This window comes from Protobothrops mucrosquamatus, unplaced genomic scaffold (assembly GCF_001527695.2).
Source record: "Protobothrops mucrosquamatus isolate PMUCROS unplaced genomic scaffold, P.Mucros_1.0 scaffold2569, whole genome shotgun sequence".
Classification (NCBI taxonomy): Eukaryota; Metazoa; Chordata; class Lepidosauria; order Squamata; family Viperidae; genus Protobothrops; species Protobothrops mucrosquamatus.
In genome coordinates this window covers 92,145-108,946 of record NW_015388627.1, presented here as the reverse complement: position 1 = coordinate 108,946, position 16,802 = coordinate 92,145, and the positions used below count along the sequence as shown (strand labels likewise).

Genomic DNA, 16,802 nt, shown 5'->3' with positions numbered 1-16,802 from the left:
AATCTGTATTTAAATGAGGTGAACAAAAGGAACTTTGATGCCAGAACTGAGCAGACTGGATTTGCTCTGATAACTGCGCAAGCTACTTGCTGGAGCCCTTGATCTTGGTTGATAAGAACAGCTGGCCTTCAGAAGTTGTGGCTGCTCCAACATTGGAGGCTTTTAAGAAGAGACTGGACAGCCACTTGTCTGAAATGGTCTAGGTTCTCCTGCCTGAGCAGGGGGTTGGACTAGACGACCTCCAAGGTCCCTTCCAGCTCTGTTATTCTGATTCTGATTGATCTTCTCTAATTGCCAGGAATACCCGGCTCTTGCTTAGAGGACTGGGAACACAACATCCCTTCCCAAAGCCACTGGAAGTGGCCAGTTCAGGTGCATCTCCTTCTTTATCATTCTTACGCCCTCCGCTCTGCCGGCCCCACCCAAGGGCACCCCTGGGCACTGGTGAAACATGACCTTATTCTGAATATGTTCTTATTTTCTTACTGATTTTGTTTCCTTTCAAAGTTGTTAATATTCTGGAACAAACTAGTCAGTATTGCAAATATGGCCAGAAATCCCTCCATTCTGTGCCCCTCTGGCAGATTCTGACATTGATTCATTCTCACCCACGAAGACAAGATCTTTTTATGGCAGGAGTTAAAGAGAAAGAGATGACTGAGATTCTGGAGTGGAATCCAGGTCTACTTTATGGGTGGGTGAGGTGACTGGACCACCTCTGTCATAAAGTTTGGGAGACCCTCTGCAGACCCTCCTGGTGCTCTCTGAAGCCCTGCTGGCTTTTGCCCCCAGTGGCTGTGACCGGGTTACTCTTTTTCCCTTTTAAGCGTTAACCGGAAGAAAGAAGCATTTTAGTTAATTAAAGGAGGTTTGTGTGGCTTTGTGGCTTTTGCTTTTTGTTTGCTTTGTTTTGTTTTGCAGAGGCAAATTTACGCCTTGTCCAAACTACCCTATATCCTGTCTTCAACGGCAGAAATAATCACTGCAGAAAATGTAAAACCTGGCGAGCAACAGCCGGTGGAAGAGATCTCCCGGAAGCCCCAGACAAAGCCCCAGCCTCTTACCCTTCCTCCTTTCTCTCCGTTGGCTCCGGGGAACCCTGGAAATCCAATGGAGCCCTAGAGGAAAAGGAAGCAGAGAAGAAAGGAGATGGAGACGCAAGCGGAGAGGACGTGACGGTTGGAGAACTCAGTTCCCTGGAACCATTGCGAGCTCCTTAGGGTGGATGGTTCAAAAGAGAATCCAGGATTCAACAACGGTCATCCTCGGCTAGTGAACCTCATGCCTGGAAAAAAGAAATACCTGGATGCCCAGCCTTCCTTCAGCCCCCTGGAGTCTGCGCTCACCCCAGGCCAGATTGTCCCCTCTCCCTCACAGCCAAATGGCAGTAGAGATGGGGGGTGGGCAGCCTGCAGCAGGCTGAAAGGGCCAAATGGAGCTGGGCAAACCGCTCTGGCTGACCCCTCATTGAGCCCCTGCAGATGGCTTGTGTGGCAAGACTTGGACCAGAGAAGAAATGAAGGGGACATCAAGGCCCTTCCCTAGCAGTTGGGCATGAGAGGGAGTCAATGGCATGAGCCAATGGCCATTAGTGACTTTGTGCTTCGGGACAATCCTCTCTGTGTCAGAGGGACCCTGAGATGAACCTTAGTCAGTGGATAGGGACTTCCTCCACCTCCTCTTTCTCTTCCTCTCTTCCTCTATTTAAGAAGAGAAAATGCAGGACTTGCTCAAATGAAACCGTTCATCATGCAAACTGGGCCATTGCTTTATAGATCTGTCTTGTTCGCAATTTTCCACAATTAATGGCCTAACAGCATGCATGGAGAACCACCGAGGCAGAAGGGAACGGGAGAGTTCACTTTGCTATAACTTTGGCACAAGGATGGTTGGGGACTAGAAGGGTCCCAAGGGAGGACTCCCCCCCCCCCAGGCAGTGGAAGCGCACGGCAGGATGGACGATGCTGGCAGCAAAGGCCTCTCCTGGAAGGGTCAGGACTGCCCACGGTGGTTGCTCTGCTGGAGCCTGGAGTTGATGAACCTGCTTCACGCCGGTGCTTCTCCTCTTACTAAGATGAGCTTTTATGATGCTTGCATCCGTTTTTTCCAGATGGGTGAACTCAAGAGATTCTGGCTTGAGTGAAGCATCTTCCAAAGGAAGTTCTAAAATGGGTAAGTTTAGCCAGGGATCTAAGAGAGGCTGCAGTGAGGCTCAGTGAGTCGCCTCGGAGTCAAATGCCCCCTCTTGCCCCTTTATACCGTGTATTTTGTGGGACATTTCTCTCCTTCCTTAAAAAGAGCACAGAAGCACAAGAAAGGCAAGACCTCCGAAGCCCTCAGCGCCTGGAAGGGGCTGGAGGGCTCTGGGTAAAATGCTCACCCTGCCTCTCAGACCCAGACAGACAGGCGGACAGAAACATTAATTAATTCAGACATTGGCCAATCAAAGTACATTCCGTAAACTGAACAACACAAAAGTCCCCTCATCACGAGAACGATTGGCAGCCATTGGTGGGTGAAGTTTACACATAACATAGCGCAATTTTGCTACTTTCAGAGAAATAAATTTATCTTGATTGTTTAATAGATTAGTGCAAATAAAAATTATCAGAGCGCCCCAGCACTTTAAATAAAAGAGGGGGTGTATAAATTTAATACATAAATAAAACCAACTCCTGGTGAATATCCCTGTAGAACTGGCAGTGCCGAAGAACGTGGGCCGTGGGGGCTGTGGCTTCTGTGGCACCCGCTTCGCAGGGGCAGCCTCGGGTTCCCTTCCAGGACAGTGTGGGGAGAGCATTAAATCGAGCTAGATCAGGCTCTCCTAATTTGGGAGCTGTGATGTGATATAAATGTGAAGCTGGTTTAGGTACTAACAGTCCGCCTCCTCCAGAGCATCGGCCAGCCTGTCTTGCTCCCTGACCCTCGCTGACCTACTTTGCACGGCAAAGACACACAAGGCCTTCCCGTTCCACCTGGCTGGTTGCACAATGTCTCAGTAAACTCAACCAGCAGCTCACGTGGTTCTAACCTGCAGACTGAAATGGAAATTTATTTACGAAAAGGGCAAACGTTACCTTGGGGCCAAGTCTTCCAGGGTATCCAGGCAAACCAGGAATGCCAAGTTTTCCCTGTGAAAAGAAAGAGAGGTGGAGGATGATGGTGATGATGATGATGGAGAAGGAAGATGGAGAGAACACAGCTCTTCGTTTCTGAAGGTTCATCACCAAGTTAATCCCACGATTTAGCAAATAGCAAAGGTTGAAAGGAATATAAATTCATCCCCAGAATCTGGAGGAATCTTCCAGATCTGGGATTACATTTCCATCCCAAAGCCACGAGGGGCAGAGTCACCAAGTGAGCTTCCATTTGCACCATCCTTGTACCGGGGCAAAGCCTGCAGATAGATCAGGAGTCATTGACCAAACCTGGGAACCTCAGCAAGATTTCTCCAGAGGACGTTGGGAAGCTGGATGAGGCCTGGAGGCTGAGAAAGGATCGGCAGCCTCAGGAACACACCTACCTTTTCTCCAGATGGACCTAGAGGGCCTGTCTCTCCATTGGGGCCACCGCGGCCTTTCGAGCCTTCTGGCCCATCCTCCCCACGAGGACCAGGAGGGCCAATTTCACCCTACCAAAAATTGAAAGTGAGATTACTATTTCTGCCTTTTTAAAAACCCTTTCTGTGTCAGTGTTAGAAGGCACCAGTAACAAACTGCCCGAATCAATGGAGAAGATGGCATCCATGCAGAGTCCACAAAGAATTGAGCCAGACACTCATCAAACAGGCCGGGTTTGCGGAACAGGCTCAACCCAAAAGTCCCTAATCAAAGTTAACTTTCATCTGTGTGCTGTGCACATAAAGCCACTGGGTCTTTGTTGACCTCAGGGAAGATCCGTGTGAACCCACGATTTGCTTTCTGGGAACTAGAGAAAAGATTCCTGCTCAGTTTCAGACAGGATGAATGAGGACCACATCATCAGACCTTTTCTGCCCCCGATTCCTCTTTTGGAAGAGCTGGAGACGCTCTCAAGGCTCCTGCTGCATTGAGAAGCTGTTTCAAGGCAAACTCATTCTTCCGAAGGACCTTCTCTAGTGAAGAGCAGGCCAGGCTCAGCTGGACAAAACAGGCAGCTTTGTGTTATGCCTGCAGATCCAGGCTGCCTCTTCCCCCCCCCCCCCGGTCTTTATGCCCAGGTACCCTTTTTTCCAATTACCTGATTTCTAATCATCAGAGTAATGAAAGATCCCTGAAGCCTGGCATGAACCTCAGTCATTTTGCCCACCCCCGAGGGAATGCTCGGTAAGTCCCAGGAGACAGCCAAAGTTAAGAGTAGTTTGGGGGCAGAGGTAAAAGATTTTGGGGAAGGATAATTTTCAAACCATCAACCCAAAGGTTCACTGCACGTTTGCCCAGGCTTGGCAGCGCTCCTCCAATTTCCATCAGTAGCCCTTCCCCCAGCAGTTCCCGCCCTTTGCAGAGGCCAAGCTGTTGCAGAAGAGCCCCTGAGACCTTCTCAAGGCACAAGGCACCGTGCCATGTTCTCGGGCCCAGCGCCCAGGTACCAACAGAGGACTAAAGCATCGTTTCCATGAGAAAGGAGGGAGGGAGGGAGGGAGAGGGAGAGGTGCAGAGCTCCTATCAGCTTCCTCCACAGCCCAAAAGACACCCCGTTCGGTTTTCTTTAGAAGGCACTTGAATAATTTATGTGCTGGTGCTGTTTTGCATGGCACATGTGTTTTTCCAGAAAAGCCGTACAATCTCATTTTCCCTGAAATGAAAATTTGGTATTTTCTGCCCTGGCTGGGTTTTTTTCCATGCAGAAAGGAGCTATTCTGGTATGAGCAATCAAGCAGTCGCTTTATGGGACCCACCAACAAACAATTAGGTCTTTGGTTTTTGGGTTTGTTTTTTTTTAAAAGTTTGGATGGGACTGGCTGAGTTACCCTCTTCCCGATCCCAGGCCAAGAACAGGCCACTTTTGTAAAAAGGGAGCAGGCTGCAATATCGGGGTCGTTGGCTAAGACTGAACAGGGAAGCGGTACTTTTATTAAAAGCCCCCAAATGGTAGATACCAGCCCCACAATTAATGAGTGGGAGGTAAAGCAGCTGAAAGAACACTTCTGGGAGAGCTGCTTGCACTCCCGACTCGCCCATTTCCAAATCCTGTGTCAAGCATAAGTTTGGTCAGTTCCGGGACGATGGGAAAGGGGCACCACTCTCAGCTTAGAAGGCCAGGGGGACCACCGGAGAGCTTTGGGACCAGGCATCCAGAGTTCTCATTTCTGGCCATGGAGAAGAAGTGCCAGAACTCACCCGGTCGCCTTTAATGCCCATGTCGCCTTTGAATCCTGGGAAGCCATCTTCACCCTGCAGGAGAACAAGAGGGACCTTGTTAGGGATGCCCATGGTGCACAACCAACACTTCCTGCCAACACTTCAACAACTGCCCCTCCTTCGCAGGCTCTAGACCACCGGGCCAACTAGCTGGGTGTGACAGAAGGACCTGTGCTTTCACCCTCCGACAATCCAGTTCCCAACCAAGCATTTCAACATTCAGAGCAAGGATGGGCATTTTTTTTTAGATTTCCCACGCTCCCATTTGCCAATTCTGGCTTTTGTGATTTTCACTAAATTCTGGGAAATAAACAGTTGCCATAATCCCACGAGATCTCATACAAAAATTTCAAATCTTGCCAACTTTTGGTGAGATCTCGCAACATTTTAGTAAGTTCAATCACGGCTAGTAATACTTTAATTTGGACAATCGCCGGCTTCTGATTTAGGGAACTCTACCCAGATGGAATCCTGAACAGAGGGCCTTTTGAGATCGTCAGGAAATTCAGGCGATTTCATGGGCCAGGCTCTCTGGACCCAGAGAACACCTAGGGCAGGCTCCCCAGTGGGCTGGCTTCCAACCCTATAGTTACCAGCCAGAATACCTGACGGGAAAGGAGCTACAGTTATAAGGAACACCACACAGGATATGCCTTGTGTAGAAAAAGAGAAATTCTCCCAGGAAGAGGGAGATGTACAATCGTAGGCAGGGGACATGACACAGTGCAACATCTGACCCTCTCTGCTCTGAGAGTGAAAGAGAAGGTGGACTGTATGGATGCTCTCCTATTAGCTCTCTGTGGTTTACAGGGCAAGCCATTTTTCTGAGCTATTTGACTCATCATTCTACCTTTTTTCACTGAAGACACTACCTTCTTAAGAAGGCTCTGGGAAGTTCCTACCTTTAAAGACCATTGCTCAATAAAACTGATTCGCCATCTAGCTCTCAAAGGGTTTGCCACACTGAGGTGAGACAGGTAACATTTGGGCAAGTGCCCAACAGGAAGGAAGGAAAGTCATTTCCAGTGGAACGAATTAGAAGACTTGAATGTCCATGGAGGACATCCTGTTCAAGGTCCTCAAAACCTCCCACCTCCCCCCCCCGCAAATCCAGTGAAAGTTCAGGGAGGGGGGGCTTCCTGCTCTTCTTCCATCAGGAGCCAGGTCTGTCAGCTGGACTGATAAAAGGACGGAGGAAGTCCCAGGGCCAGCCACCAATTACTCTCAGTTGGCCCATTCCACACCAGACTTTTCAGAAAGGACTCCGGGGCCAGCAGTAATAGTTCTTCCGGTCGGCAAAGGTTTCAGCTGTTGCCTTTCAATCGATGGAGCCTCCAGGCCTAAAGCAGGCCTGTCAGGGACCGGAAGGTGGACGCAGGAGCCCAAGAACAACATTGGCCCTTTGCTCCTTCGGCAGCCCCCGGCAGCCCCTGCCTGGTCAGCTCCTCGGTTGATGGGCTGCGGGTCTGGAGAAGGCAGGGCGGGAGACTGAAGGCCGGAGCAAGGCCGGAGTGCTGCTCAACGCTGCTCCTCTTGGGGAGGACATGAGGAGGGGCCACCTGGACAGAGCGCTGCCTCTCCAAACTCGCTCACAGCCAGGTTGTAAAAGCCGCTCTGGAAGCTGCTGCTGCCCATTTCCCGGACAGCCCGACAGGTGTAAATCAAAGGCACCTATTTACGAAAATGAGCTCACCACCATGCAAAGGAGACCCAGGGGGGCTTGTGTTGCCAACCAAACATGGGACCACTGTCCAAAAGAGGGGGGGGGCTCTGCGTTAGAGGCCATTTATATATATTGATGGTTAGGAGCCTCATCAGGCCTCTGCACATTTTAAGGGGTGAGAGGGCTGCGTTTCCTTCTGGGGAACTCTGTACATGAGGAATTGGAGACTTTTCAGCCCCGGGGCAACTTTGTGACCCGCCAGTACTGTGGTCCAACGGGGTGACAAGGGCACGAGAACCGCCAGAAAGCCGGCTTCAATCTCTTTGTTCTTTAGCTTTGTAGATTTCATTTTATTTTGCCCTGTTTCTCTTTAAACCTTTTTTTTTTAAAAAAAAAGATCTTTATGCAAATGCCTATCCAAAAGCATGCGTCTTTTTTCCTAATATATGCAAGCAGTTTTCCCGTGGAGAATGCGTTTTTTGTACTTTGTTTTCATAAATCCGAAACTGCACTTTGGCAACCTAGGAAATCAAGAGAATTCCCTGCAAGGCAAATTCTAAGCCTCATTAAGGCAGAGCCAGTCATGGGCCAAGGCTTCCTGCTTCGCAAGATTCGGCACTTTCTCCAGTGAGGGAGCTACAGAGATGGAGGAAGCACAGAGGTCCTGTTGAATTTCTGCCTGTCGTGCAGCTGCAAACAGACTGAGCCTCCCAGAGCCGGAACCTTCTGGGGAGGCACGGAAACCAGAGGAGGGAAAAGAGGGGAATTCAAACGGAGGCTCACTCACCTTCTCGCCCTTCGTCCCTTTCAAGCCACGGATGCCGTCGGCCCCCTTAAGAGCAAACACAACAACAAAAGTCAGTGAGTTCACCGCTCACATGGCGAGCGGCCCTGGGGCCTGGCAGATTGTCCACCCAAGGATCTCAGCTACAGAGGACGGGACGGCCACATGGAGCCTGATCTGGTGACACCAACTGCCCAGCCCAGTTAATCCACCCAGCCTGGATTCCTCTCGGCCCGAGACAGATCCAGGCTGTCTGATGTACCTGACAACCACAGCTGTGTGATCCACTTTCTGCACTCTCCCTTCCTGCTTCTAGAGGTAGTATCTAGAGATCCTTTGTGGAGGGAGGTGCAGAAAGTGGGGTGAGAGTAGGGAAGCCCTCCCTGTTTTGCTTTCTGGGGCACCAGAGAGGAGCTGTGCAGTGGCTGCTCTTGCCCAGATTGACCTGGCATCCTGGAGCACCTCCTGCAGTGACCCCCACAGTGAGAGGGTTGGGGGTCGGGGGCAAGGAGGCTCACCGGCCTGGGGCTATCAAGAGGAAGAACATTTGTGCAGTGAACAATGTGCAGTAATGTCTTCAGAAACCGGAACAGCCGTCCTCCAAAGAAGACAGTATCTTGTCTTCCGCTGCCCAAGAGGGTGGGCTTAGATGCAAAGGGGGGGTGGATTTGGGTTGCAAATTAAGAGACAGAATAAGAGGAGTTAGACAGAGAAGGCTGCCAGCCGGGCAGCGGAGATATTTCTCTTTTGCTTTGACTGGACTCTTGATCTCTCAGGAGACTGCTAGTCTTGTGTCAACATCCCCTCCCAATCCCCTTGTCCTCAGCTCAAGGGGATTGTCTGGGTCTCTTTGCAGCCCAACTAGATGAAGGAAGGCCATGACTGGAGGGGGGGGGGAGGTTGGGCCTGCAGTGGTCCCAGAAATTCTGCCTGATGCAAGATATGAAAAGAGCTGCAGACATGGAAACTTCTTAAAAACATGACAGCCCTTCAAGCCTTCAGGACTAGCAGCAGGAAGCAAAGAAAGTTTTAAGTATGACTCCAGACCTCCAGCTGGGAAGGGGACCGGCCTGTCTCGGCTAGTGGGGGTGATCTAGAGGCAGTGGTCCACCTTGAATCTTCTGGAGAATCTGTGATCCATTTGAGATTATCTTGATGGGGACCCAGAACTGGCCAGCTTCCAGTTCCAAGAACTGCAGATGGCTTCCTTCCAACCAGGAAATGAGCCCAGGCAAATGTCCTCCCTGAGTGGCGTTTGGATGGGAGTCATTTGCTGTTCCCCGTTTCTAGTTGCTCTCGAGGGGCGACAGCCGGCTCAGGAGCTGCACCCGGAGGCAGCCTAGTCTTGGTTTGCAGGTGGATCCCAACCCCTGCCCAGCCGCTGTTCCTTTAGCTTTCCCAGGGTCTGGAGGGCAGGCCAAATCGATGGGCCCATAAAGGCAGTTGACACTGCAGAAATGGGGGGGGGGGGTGTGACTGAAGACAACGTGGTTTTCCTCATTCATCTCTTTTCATGTAAAAATCCTTTGTACAAATTTTGGTCATCGTCTAAACTACGATTTCGCCCGGTATAGTTTTTTCAACGAAAGAGGGGTAAACTGAAAGAGGAAAATAAGTCGTCAAGGTTTAATGGATAAGAAATATCGACTTACAATACGTCCTCTAACAAGTCTATACGTGTTTAGCCACAGCTGTCAGTTTTCTTCTTTCTTCCTCAGCTATCAACATTATGCACACTGATAAATATTGCAAGAAGGCAACACTGAGGCAACTCTGTGTGTGATCTCATTCCGAGTGCGCTGGGAGGGAGGGAGGGATTTTAAAACTGCACAGAAAGAAAAAAACAACCCTTTATTTGACTCTAAGTGGCTGAACCTGGATATGTTTCCAAGACACTTAAGCAGCAGCCACTTTCCTCTCCACCCCTGCGCATCAGTAAGCAGGAGGACGTCCATGCAGCCTTCAAAATGGCCTCTTGCAGCATCAATGTGGATTTTTATGGGTGGGGGGAGGGGGCGCCTAATGATTTGAATGCTGAGGTGTTCCCTTTGCCTTCCACTGCTGGGATCAGATTTAGGCATTATTTCAATTAAGTCAGGATTGACCTGGAAATGGACACTTGTGGAACAACCCAGGTGCAGAACAGTAGGAAGGATCCATCTGGTCACTCCCAGAGGCTGCTCCTGAACGCATCCCCGGGAACTGGGGAGGCCAACGGGGCAGGCAAGGAAAAAGAGAGAGCAAGAGAGAGAGAGAGAGACAGAGACACAGAGAGGAAGAGAGGAGAGGGAGAGAGACAGAGAGCGAGAGAGAGAGAGGAGAGGAAGAGAGGAGAGACAGAGACAAAGACAGAGACAGAGAGAGGAAGAGAGGAAGAGAGGAGAGAGGAGAGACAGGAAGAGAGGAGGGGGGGGGGCAAATGAGGGCAAATATGATATTGTTGCCATTACGGAAACTTGGTGGGATGAAACCAACAAATGGAACACATGGCTAGAGAGATTCAAATTACTTAAAAGAAACAGACCAAATAAAAGAGGAGGTGGAGTTGCTCTCTATATAAGAATAACTATCTCTACAGAAATAGAGGACAACAATGATGAAAACTGTCCTGAATGCATTTGGGTCAATATAAAAGAGGGAAAAAATGACATTGCCATAGGTGTATACTATAAGCCAGGGGTCCCCAACCCCCGGTCTGTGGACCAGTACCAGGGCGTGGCATGCCAGGAACCGGTCCGCACAAACGAAAGCCCCATCCACAAGATGCAGGCAGCACACAAAACTACACCCCCTCCAGTCCACGGAGTAACCTCTCTCCACGGAACCGGTCCCTGGCACCCAAAAGGTTGGGGACCTCTGCTATAGCCCCCCCCAACCAAACAGAAGTAATAGGTGAACTTTTTGCTAGTCAGTTAACTAAGGTATGTAGGAAGCACATCACAATAGTAATGGGGGATTTTAATTACCCTGACATCAACTGGGAGACACTCTGCACCAAGTGGAAGATCAAACAGATTCCTCACAAACCTAACAGACAACTTTGTCTCCTAAAAAGTAGAGAAGGGAACTAGGGAATCAGCCATATTGCACTTAATTCTCACTAACAGAGATGAAATGATAGAAGGTGTTGAAACCAGAGGAACCTTGGGGGGGAGTGACCATGCAATATTGGAATTCAACATTATGGAAGCACAAGCAACAAAACACAGTCAAACTAGAGTCTTGGACTTTAAGAGAGCTAATTTCAACAAACTTAGAGAGAGCTTGGGAAGGATTCCATGGATGAGAATCCTCAAGGAGAAAACAACTCAAGAAGTTTAGGAAAATTTAAAAAGTGAAATTATAAAAGCCCAGTCCAGCACAATACCAACGAAGGAGAAAAATAACAGCTCTCAAAAGAAACCAGCATGGCTGTATAAAGAATTCTCTGATAAACTGAAAGACAAAAAGGACAAGTATAAAAAGTGGAAAGAGGGGAACATAACTAAGGCAGAATATCAGCAAATAGCCTGAGCCTGCAAAGATGAAGTGAAGAAAGCGAAGACTCAAAATGAACTAAGGCTTGTGACAAAAGTCAAAAATAACAAAAAAAGCTTCTTTCAACATGTAAAAAACAAGAAAAAAGTTAAAGAAATGATTGGTCCATTAGGGGGAGAAAGTGGCAAGAAGGTGACAAGCAACAGGGAGAAAGCAGAACTACTCAACTTGTTTTTTGCATCTGTATTTACACAAAGGGAAAAAACAGTCCAACCTATCAAAAACAGTACCGTAAAATACAGATTAGAAACACAAGTTAAGATAGGCAAGAAAATGATAAGTGAGCACTTGTCCACCCTAGATGAGTTCAAATCACCAGGACCAGATGGATTACACCCCAAGGTTGTGAAGGAACTGGCAGATGTGATCTCAGAACCACTGAACTATATTTTTCAAAGATCCTGGAGTACTGGGGAACTACCAGAGGACTGGTAAAGAGCTGAAGTAGTTCCCATCTTCAAAAAAGGGGAAAAAATGGACCCAGGAAATTACAGACCTATCAGCCTGACCTCAATACCTGGGAAGATCTTGGAAAAGATAATCAAGCAACGAATCAGTGAACACCTAGAGGCAAACCAAGTCATTACCAAAAGCCAACATGGGTTTGTCAAAAACAGATCATACTAGACAAATCTCATTGCATTCTTTGACCAGGTGACAAAATTAGTGGACTAGAGGAATGCTGTGGATATAATTTACTTGGACTTCAGTAAGGCATTTGATAAAGTAGACCACAACCTACTACTTGACAAGATAGAAAAATGTGGGTTATACAACATCACCACCAGATGGATTCGTAGCTGGCTGACCGGCCATACTCAGCATGTGGTCCTCAATGGAACTGCATCTAAATGGAGGGAAGTGTATAGTGGGGTGCCCCAGGGCTCTGTTCTGGGCCCAGTGCTCTTCCACATCTTCATTAATGATTTGGACGAGGGGATAGATGGGGAACTCATCAAATTTGCAGACGACACCAAGCTGGCAGGAATAGCCAACACTCCAGAAGACAGGCTTAGGATATAGGAGGATCTGGACAGACTTGAACACTGGGCGCTATCTAACAAAATGAAATTCAATGGTGAAAAAAGTAAGGTTCTACATTTAGGCAAGAAAAACCAAATGCACAGGTATAGTATAGATGGTACCTTGCTCAATAGTAGCAACTATGAGAGGGATCTTGGAGTCCTAGTGGACAGTCACTTAAATATGAGCCAGCAGTGTGCTCCAGCTTCCAAAAAAGCCAACACAATGCTAGGCTGCATTAACAGAGGGACAGAATCAGTATCACGTGAAGTATTAATACCACTTTACAATGCCTTGGTAAGGTCACACTTGGAATCCTGCATCCAGTTTTGGTCACGACGATGTAAAAAAGATGTTGAGACTCTAGAAAGAGTACAGAGAAGAGCAACAAAGATTATCAGGGGACTGAAGGCTAAAACATATAAGGAACGGTTGCTGGAATTGGGAATGTCTAGTTTAATGAAGAGAAGGATGAGAGGGGACATGATAGCAGTGTTCCAATATCTCAGGGGCTGCCACAAAGAAGAGGGAGACAAGCTATTCTCCAAAGCACCAGAAGGCAGGACAAGAAGCAACGGATGGAAACTAACCAAAGAGAGAAGCAACCAAGAACTAAGGAGAAATTTCCTGACAGAACAATTAACCAGTGGAACAACCTGCCTCCAGAAGCGGCGAATGCTCCAACACTGGAAGTTTTTAAGAAGAGACTGGACAGCCATTTGTCTGAAATGGTATAGGGTTTCCTGCCTGAGCAGGGGGTTGGACTAGATGACCTCCAAGGTGCACTTGGAGGTGCATTATTATAAGTGCACCTTCATTCAACATCCAAGGGTGGCAACAGTTGGGCGGTCCAGGAATGTATCCTCTGACCATATCCAAAGTTCTGATCCCTCGTTAATAGCCATGATCAAGAGTGAAGAGTTCAGCCAGCGTTCAAGCTTAATGCTGGTGTGAGAAACTCTTGAGTTGTTCGCTCGGAAGCCGTTTCAGAGGTGTTCTCCACTTGTAATCGGTGGGCCCTTTTGCAACCATCCGCTCTAGCCCAGGAGAGAGCCAAATGAAGCGAGGAAGACATTTTGATTAAAGGCTGGGCGGGGAAACAAATTGGCCACTTCAACAGAGGTGCAGTTGCTGGAACTTTGCTTCTTCGGCAGTTAGTATCTCCCGATCCTCGGGGCCTTTAGGACTTGCCTGCAAATATCCCTAAAGCCTGTTCTGGTCCTGGATGCCGGGCTAGAGGAAGCCCTGCCTATGCCAGCAGGACTTTTTCAGAAGGGCAGACTAGCTCTCCATCCTCCTAGGAGGCAACAGAAGCAGACCAGTCCCCAGTGTCCTTTTGTCGGGCTCAAAAAGGCTCGTGTCAAGACCCCACTAAACCTTCACACGACTCTTATGAGGGGAAGGAATGGGGGAGGCCATTAAGCCCCAGCTGCATCTCAGCATTCAGAAGGGCCCAAGAGGGGCTCAGGTTGCTTACCTTCACTCCACGGGAGCCGGGATACCCAAGTGGGCCCTGGGGGCCAGCTGGACCCTGTGATCAGAGAACAAGGAGGGGAGGGAAGAGAATTCAGCCATCCTGAAGTGTCCTTTGAGAGAAAATAGACATTTATGCCCCTTTCTGCCAGCAAATCAGAGCTGGGCCCACCTTGCGGGTAAACAAATTCCCCAAGCTGGGCATACAACATTATGCCCAAGACAACGCCCGTCTTATATGCCGGGACTTGAGGGCCTGCTTCACACACCCTGAGCAAACAATGGCTTGGCTGCTAAAAGCAGCAGTTAGGGTTGTGGGTTATGGGTTGCTAGAGCGAACTAACTCCGGGTACGTTGTGGCCTCCACATGGCTTTAGAAGCCAGAAGGAGAGCTCTTGCTAGCGCTCTTTCATGAATGCCACCCTATGGAAAGAACATCTGCAGCAATAAATGCAGATGTGCCAAATCACTACCTATCCCTACACTGTCCTCATCACCTCCCTAAATTCAAGATAAAAGTTTGCAGGTTTGAGGTAGCCCTGCTGGATCCCCACGTGATCAAGAAGTTTGAAGAGATGAGAGATCCTTTCCATTGCCTGATCTACTCCGGGAAGGCCCAACCTCACCCTCCAGGAAGGGAATCTTCAAGTCCAGAAGATTCTGGCTTCCCTTGGCTGAGGGGCCACAGAAAGACACACCACCAGGTAATGCGCTTCCCATGATATGTTTTAACAATGACACACACACCCCAACCCTGCATAGGTCCTCCATGCTTTGGCTCAAAAGGGACCCATGGATTTCTGTGCCTGCTGGAAAGCCTCATTCTGACAATGACCAGGTTTCCCAGCAGAAAACATCTGAGTTCCCTCTGGTGACTTGTCATTTTTCTCTATAACCTGGGATGTTTTGCTGAAGTCATAAAATTCTGGTGTAATTATTTTGCCCGAGTTTTCAGCATTAGGCAGAATTTAACCGGACTCAGTGCCCTGACTTCAAAGAGGCGCTAATCTGCTCTTCCCCTTCTAACCCAACAAGACAAGGCCAAGGACGTCTTCAGGGCTGCTTTGGAAGCTTCACAGCTAAATCAGAAAGACTGGCCATTCCATGAGTATTTTATTTTACTGTATGTTTTACAGTTCTCTGTCTGTGGTTTATTCTTGAAACTGAATTCCAGCTGCAGTTTGTTCGATCTGAATGGTTAAAAGATAATGCATGAATCATTTCTTTTTAATAGGAGAGGCCTCTTCTGACATCAGTAAACTAAAATTACTAGGATGACATTGCCGTATTTTCAACTGCATCTTTGCGTCTTATTTTAAGGAGATGCAGTATTCTTTAAACAGGGCACCTGTTCCAGTGAAGGATCCCCAGCTCACAAGTGAGGAGGGGGTTGATCCCATTTGGGTGGGTGGGGGAGAGAGGGCAGCTCTCTCGTCAGCTTCCACCCTACTCCTACCCCTCCCTCTCAGTTACCACTACATACACCATCGTGTGATCCCACACAGGCTTCTGAGAGATGTAGGCCTTGCGGTCCAGAGGCAGGGAAGGCAGCACCTGGGGCTCCACAGACGGCCGGCAACTCCCTGCCACTTGCTCAAGAACTTCCAGAGCAGCTACGATCATTTCGATGGATAACAGGCCCTTTTCAGTTCTGGGAGCCCAGACCCTGGCAGACCCTGGCCCTTGTGCAAAGCCAGGACAAGGAGGAGAGGATCGCCCCAGGCAGGGGGGCAGCGGCGATTTCTCCCAGTCCCGTCTCTTCCCAGCACCACCGTCTTGGTGAATTTCAACACCTGTAGGCAAACGCCACTAGGCACCATTGTCTTCGGCAAAGGTTTGAGAAGCCGGCTTAAGGGAAGTCCTTCAGCTGGGAAAAATCAGCAGCTGCACCTTTCGGTGCTACTTCCCCCTCACCCCCCACCCCACTGACAAGGGGAGTGTAGAAGCAAGGTTAGTTATGGCCTCTAGATCAGCATGGAAGTGCACCCATCAGGTTCCTTTCTGACTCCTGTTTGTGTTGTGGGTCTCCTGAGACCTCCCCCCCCCCCCGCTCTGCCCTCTCAAGTCTGCAGACTGTTGGGTTGTGTTTGCCCCACACACCACACACCCAGGTGGGAGGATCTCTGATCTTGCTGGTTTCTGCAGCCCAGCCTATGAGCCCCTTTCCCCACGAGGGCAGAGGAATGGCAGGGCCGCCATCAACCTACCTGGCTCCCCTTCTCGCCGGGAGGCCCTTCTTTGCCAGGGTGGCCCTGTAAGCAAGGAAAGCAAGAGAAGCCAGTGAACTGGGCTGCCCGCCCTTCCCGCATTGAGCTTGTTGGCCCAGCTTCCCCTTCCCAGCCTTGTGTGTCCTTCCCTCTCGGTCTGCCTCCAGCTGGGGCAGACCAAGCACTCTGGGCAGGGAGCTTCTCTTGGAGAGTCAAGCGGCCTTGGCTGTCATACTCGGCAGCCAGGTAGACAGAAAGGGCTCTGGTCATCTATAGGACTGAGGCCCAAGGTCCAGGAAGGAACAAGAACAGAGGGGGGTTCTTCTGGGTTACGGGATACTCCATCTTGGTCAAGACAGCCAGGGCTCATGCTAGCCATGGGTGAGCACCACAAATCAAGCCGTGGAAATGCGTCTCTGGACAGAAAGCAAGTCTGGAAATCAGCTCTGCTGAGCAGCTGCCAAGGGCTGCCCCCACCAAAAACCAGCACAGCCCCTGCCAGCCTTCCTGCTGGTGCTTCTCCCGATTATCCATAAAGAGCATAAGCGAAGAGACGGAGCTGCACCCGCGAGCCCCTGGCTGTCTTTCTGGGGCCATTTCTGCAGGCTGGCCCAAGACGACGGGGGTCAAGGTACCCTGTCCGCCAGGACTCGGTGCGGTCCAGGGTGCAGGGGAAGCACGGAGGGTATTTTCCTGCTCCCTCCCCCCTGAAAGCTTCCCTCTCCCTGCAGGACTCAACTAGGCAGCAGAATCGGATCTCTGATTAATGTAGGCAG

General features: G+C 49.5%; 1 protein-coding gene across 1 annotated transcript in view; it reads right to left on the bottom strand.

Annotated features, from left to right (window-relative positions):
• The window catches only part of LOC107295915 (collagen alpha-1(V) chain), a gene marked incomplete at its 5' end in the record, with an annotated part of 123,378 nt that overhangs the window by 46,036 nt on the left and 60,540 nt on the right, over window positions 1-16,802 (bottom strand). Inside the window, 5 exons of the mRNA XM_015825250.1 lie at window positions 1,065-1,118; window positions 3,078-3,131; window positions 3,524-3,631; window positions 5,319-5,372; window positions 7,790-7,834. Of these exons, the coding sequence (XP_015680736.1) occupies window positions 1,065-1,118; window positions 3,078-3,131; window positions 3,524-3,631; window positions 5,319-5,372; window positions 7,790-7,834 (315 nt within the window). The remainder of the gene's footprint in view (window positions 1-1,064; window positions 1,119-3,077; window positions 3,132-3,523; window positions 3,632-5,318; window positions 5,373-7,789; window positions 7,835-16,802) is intronic.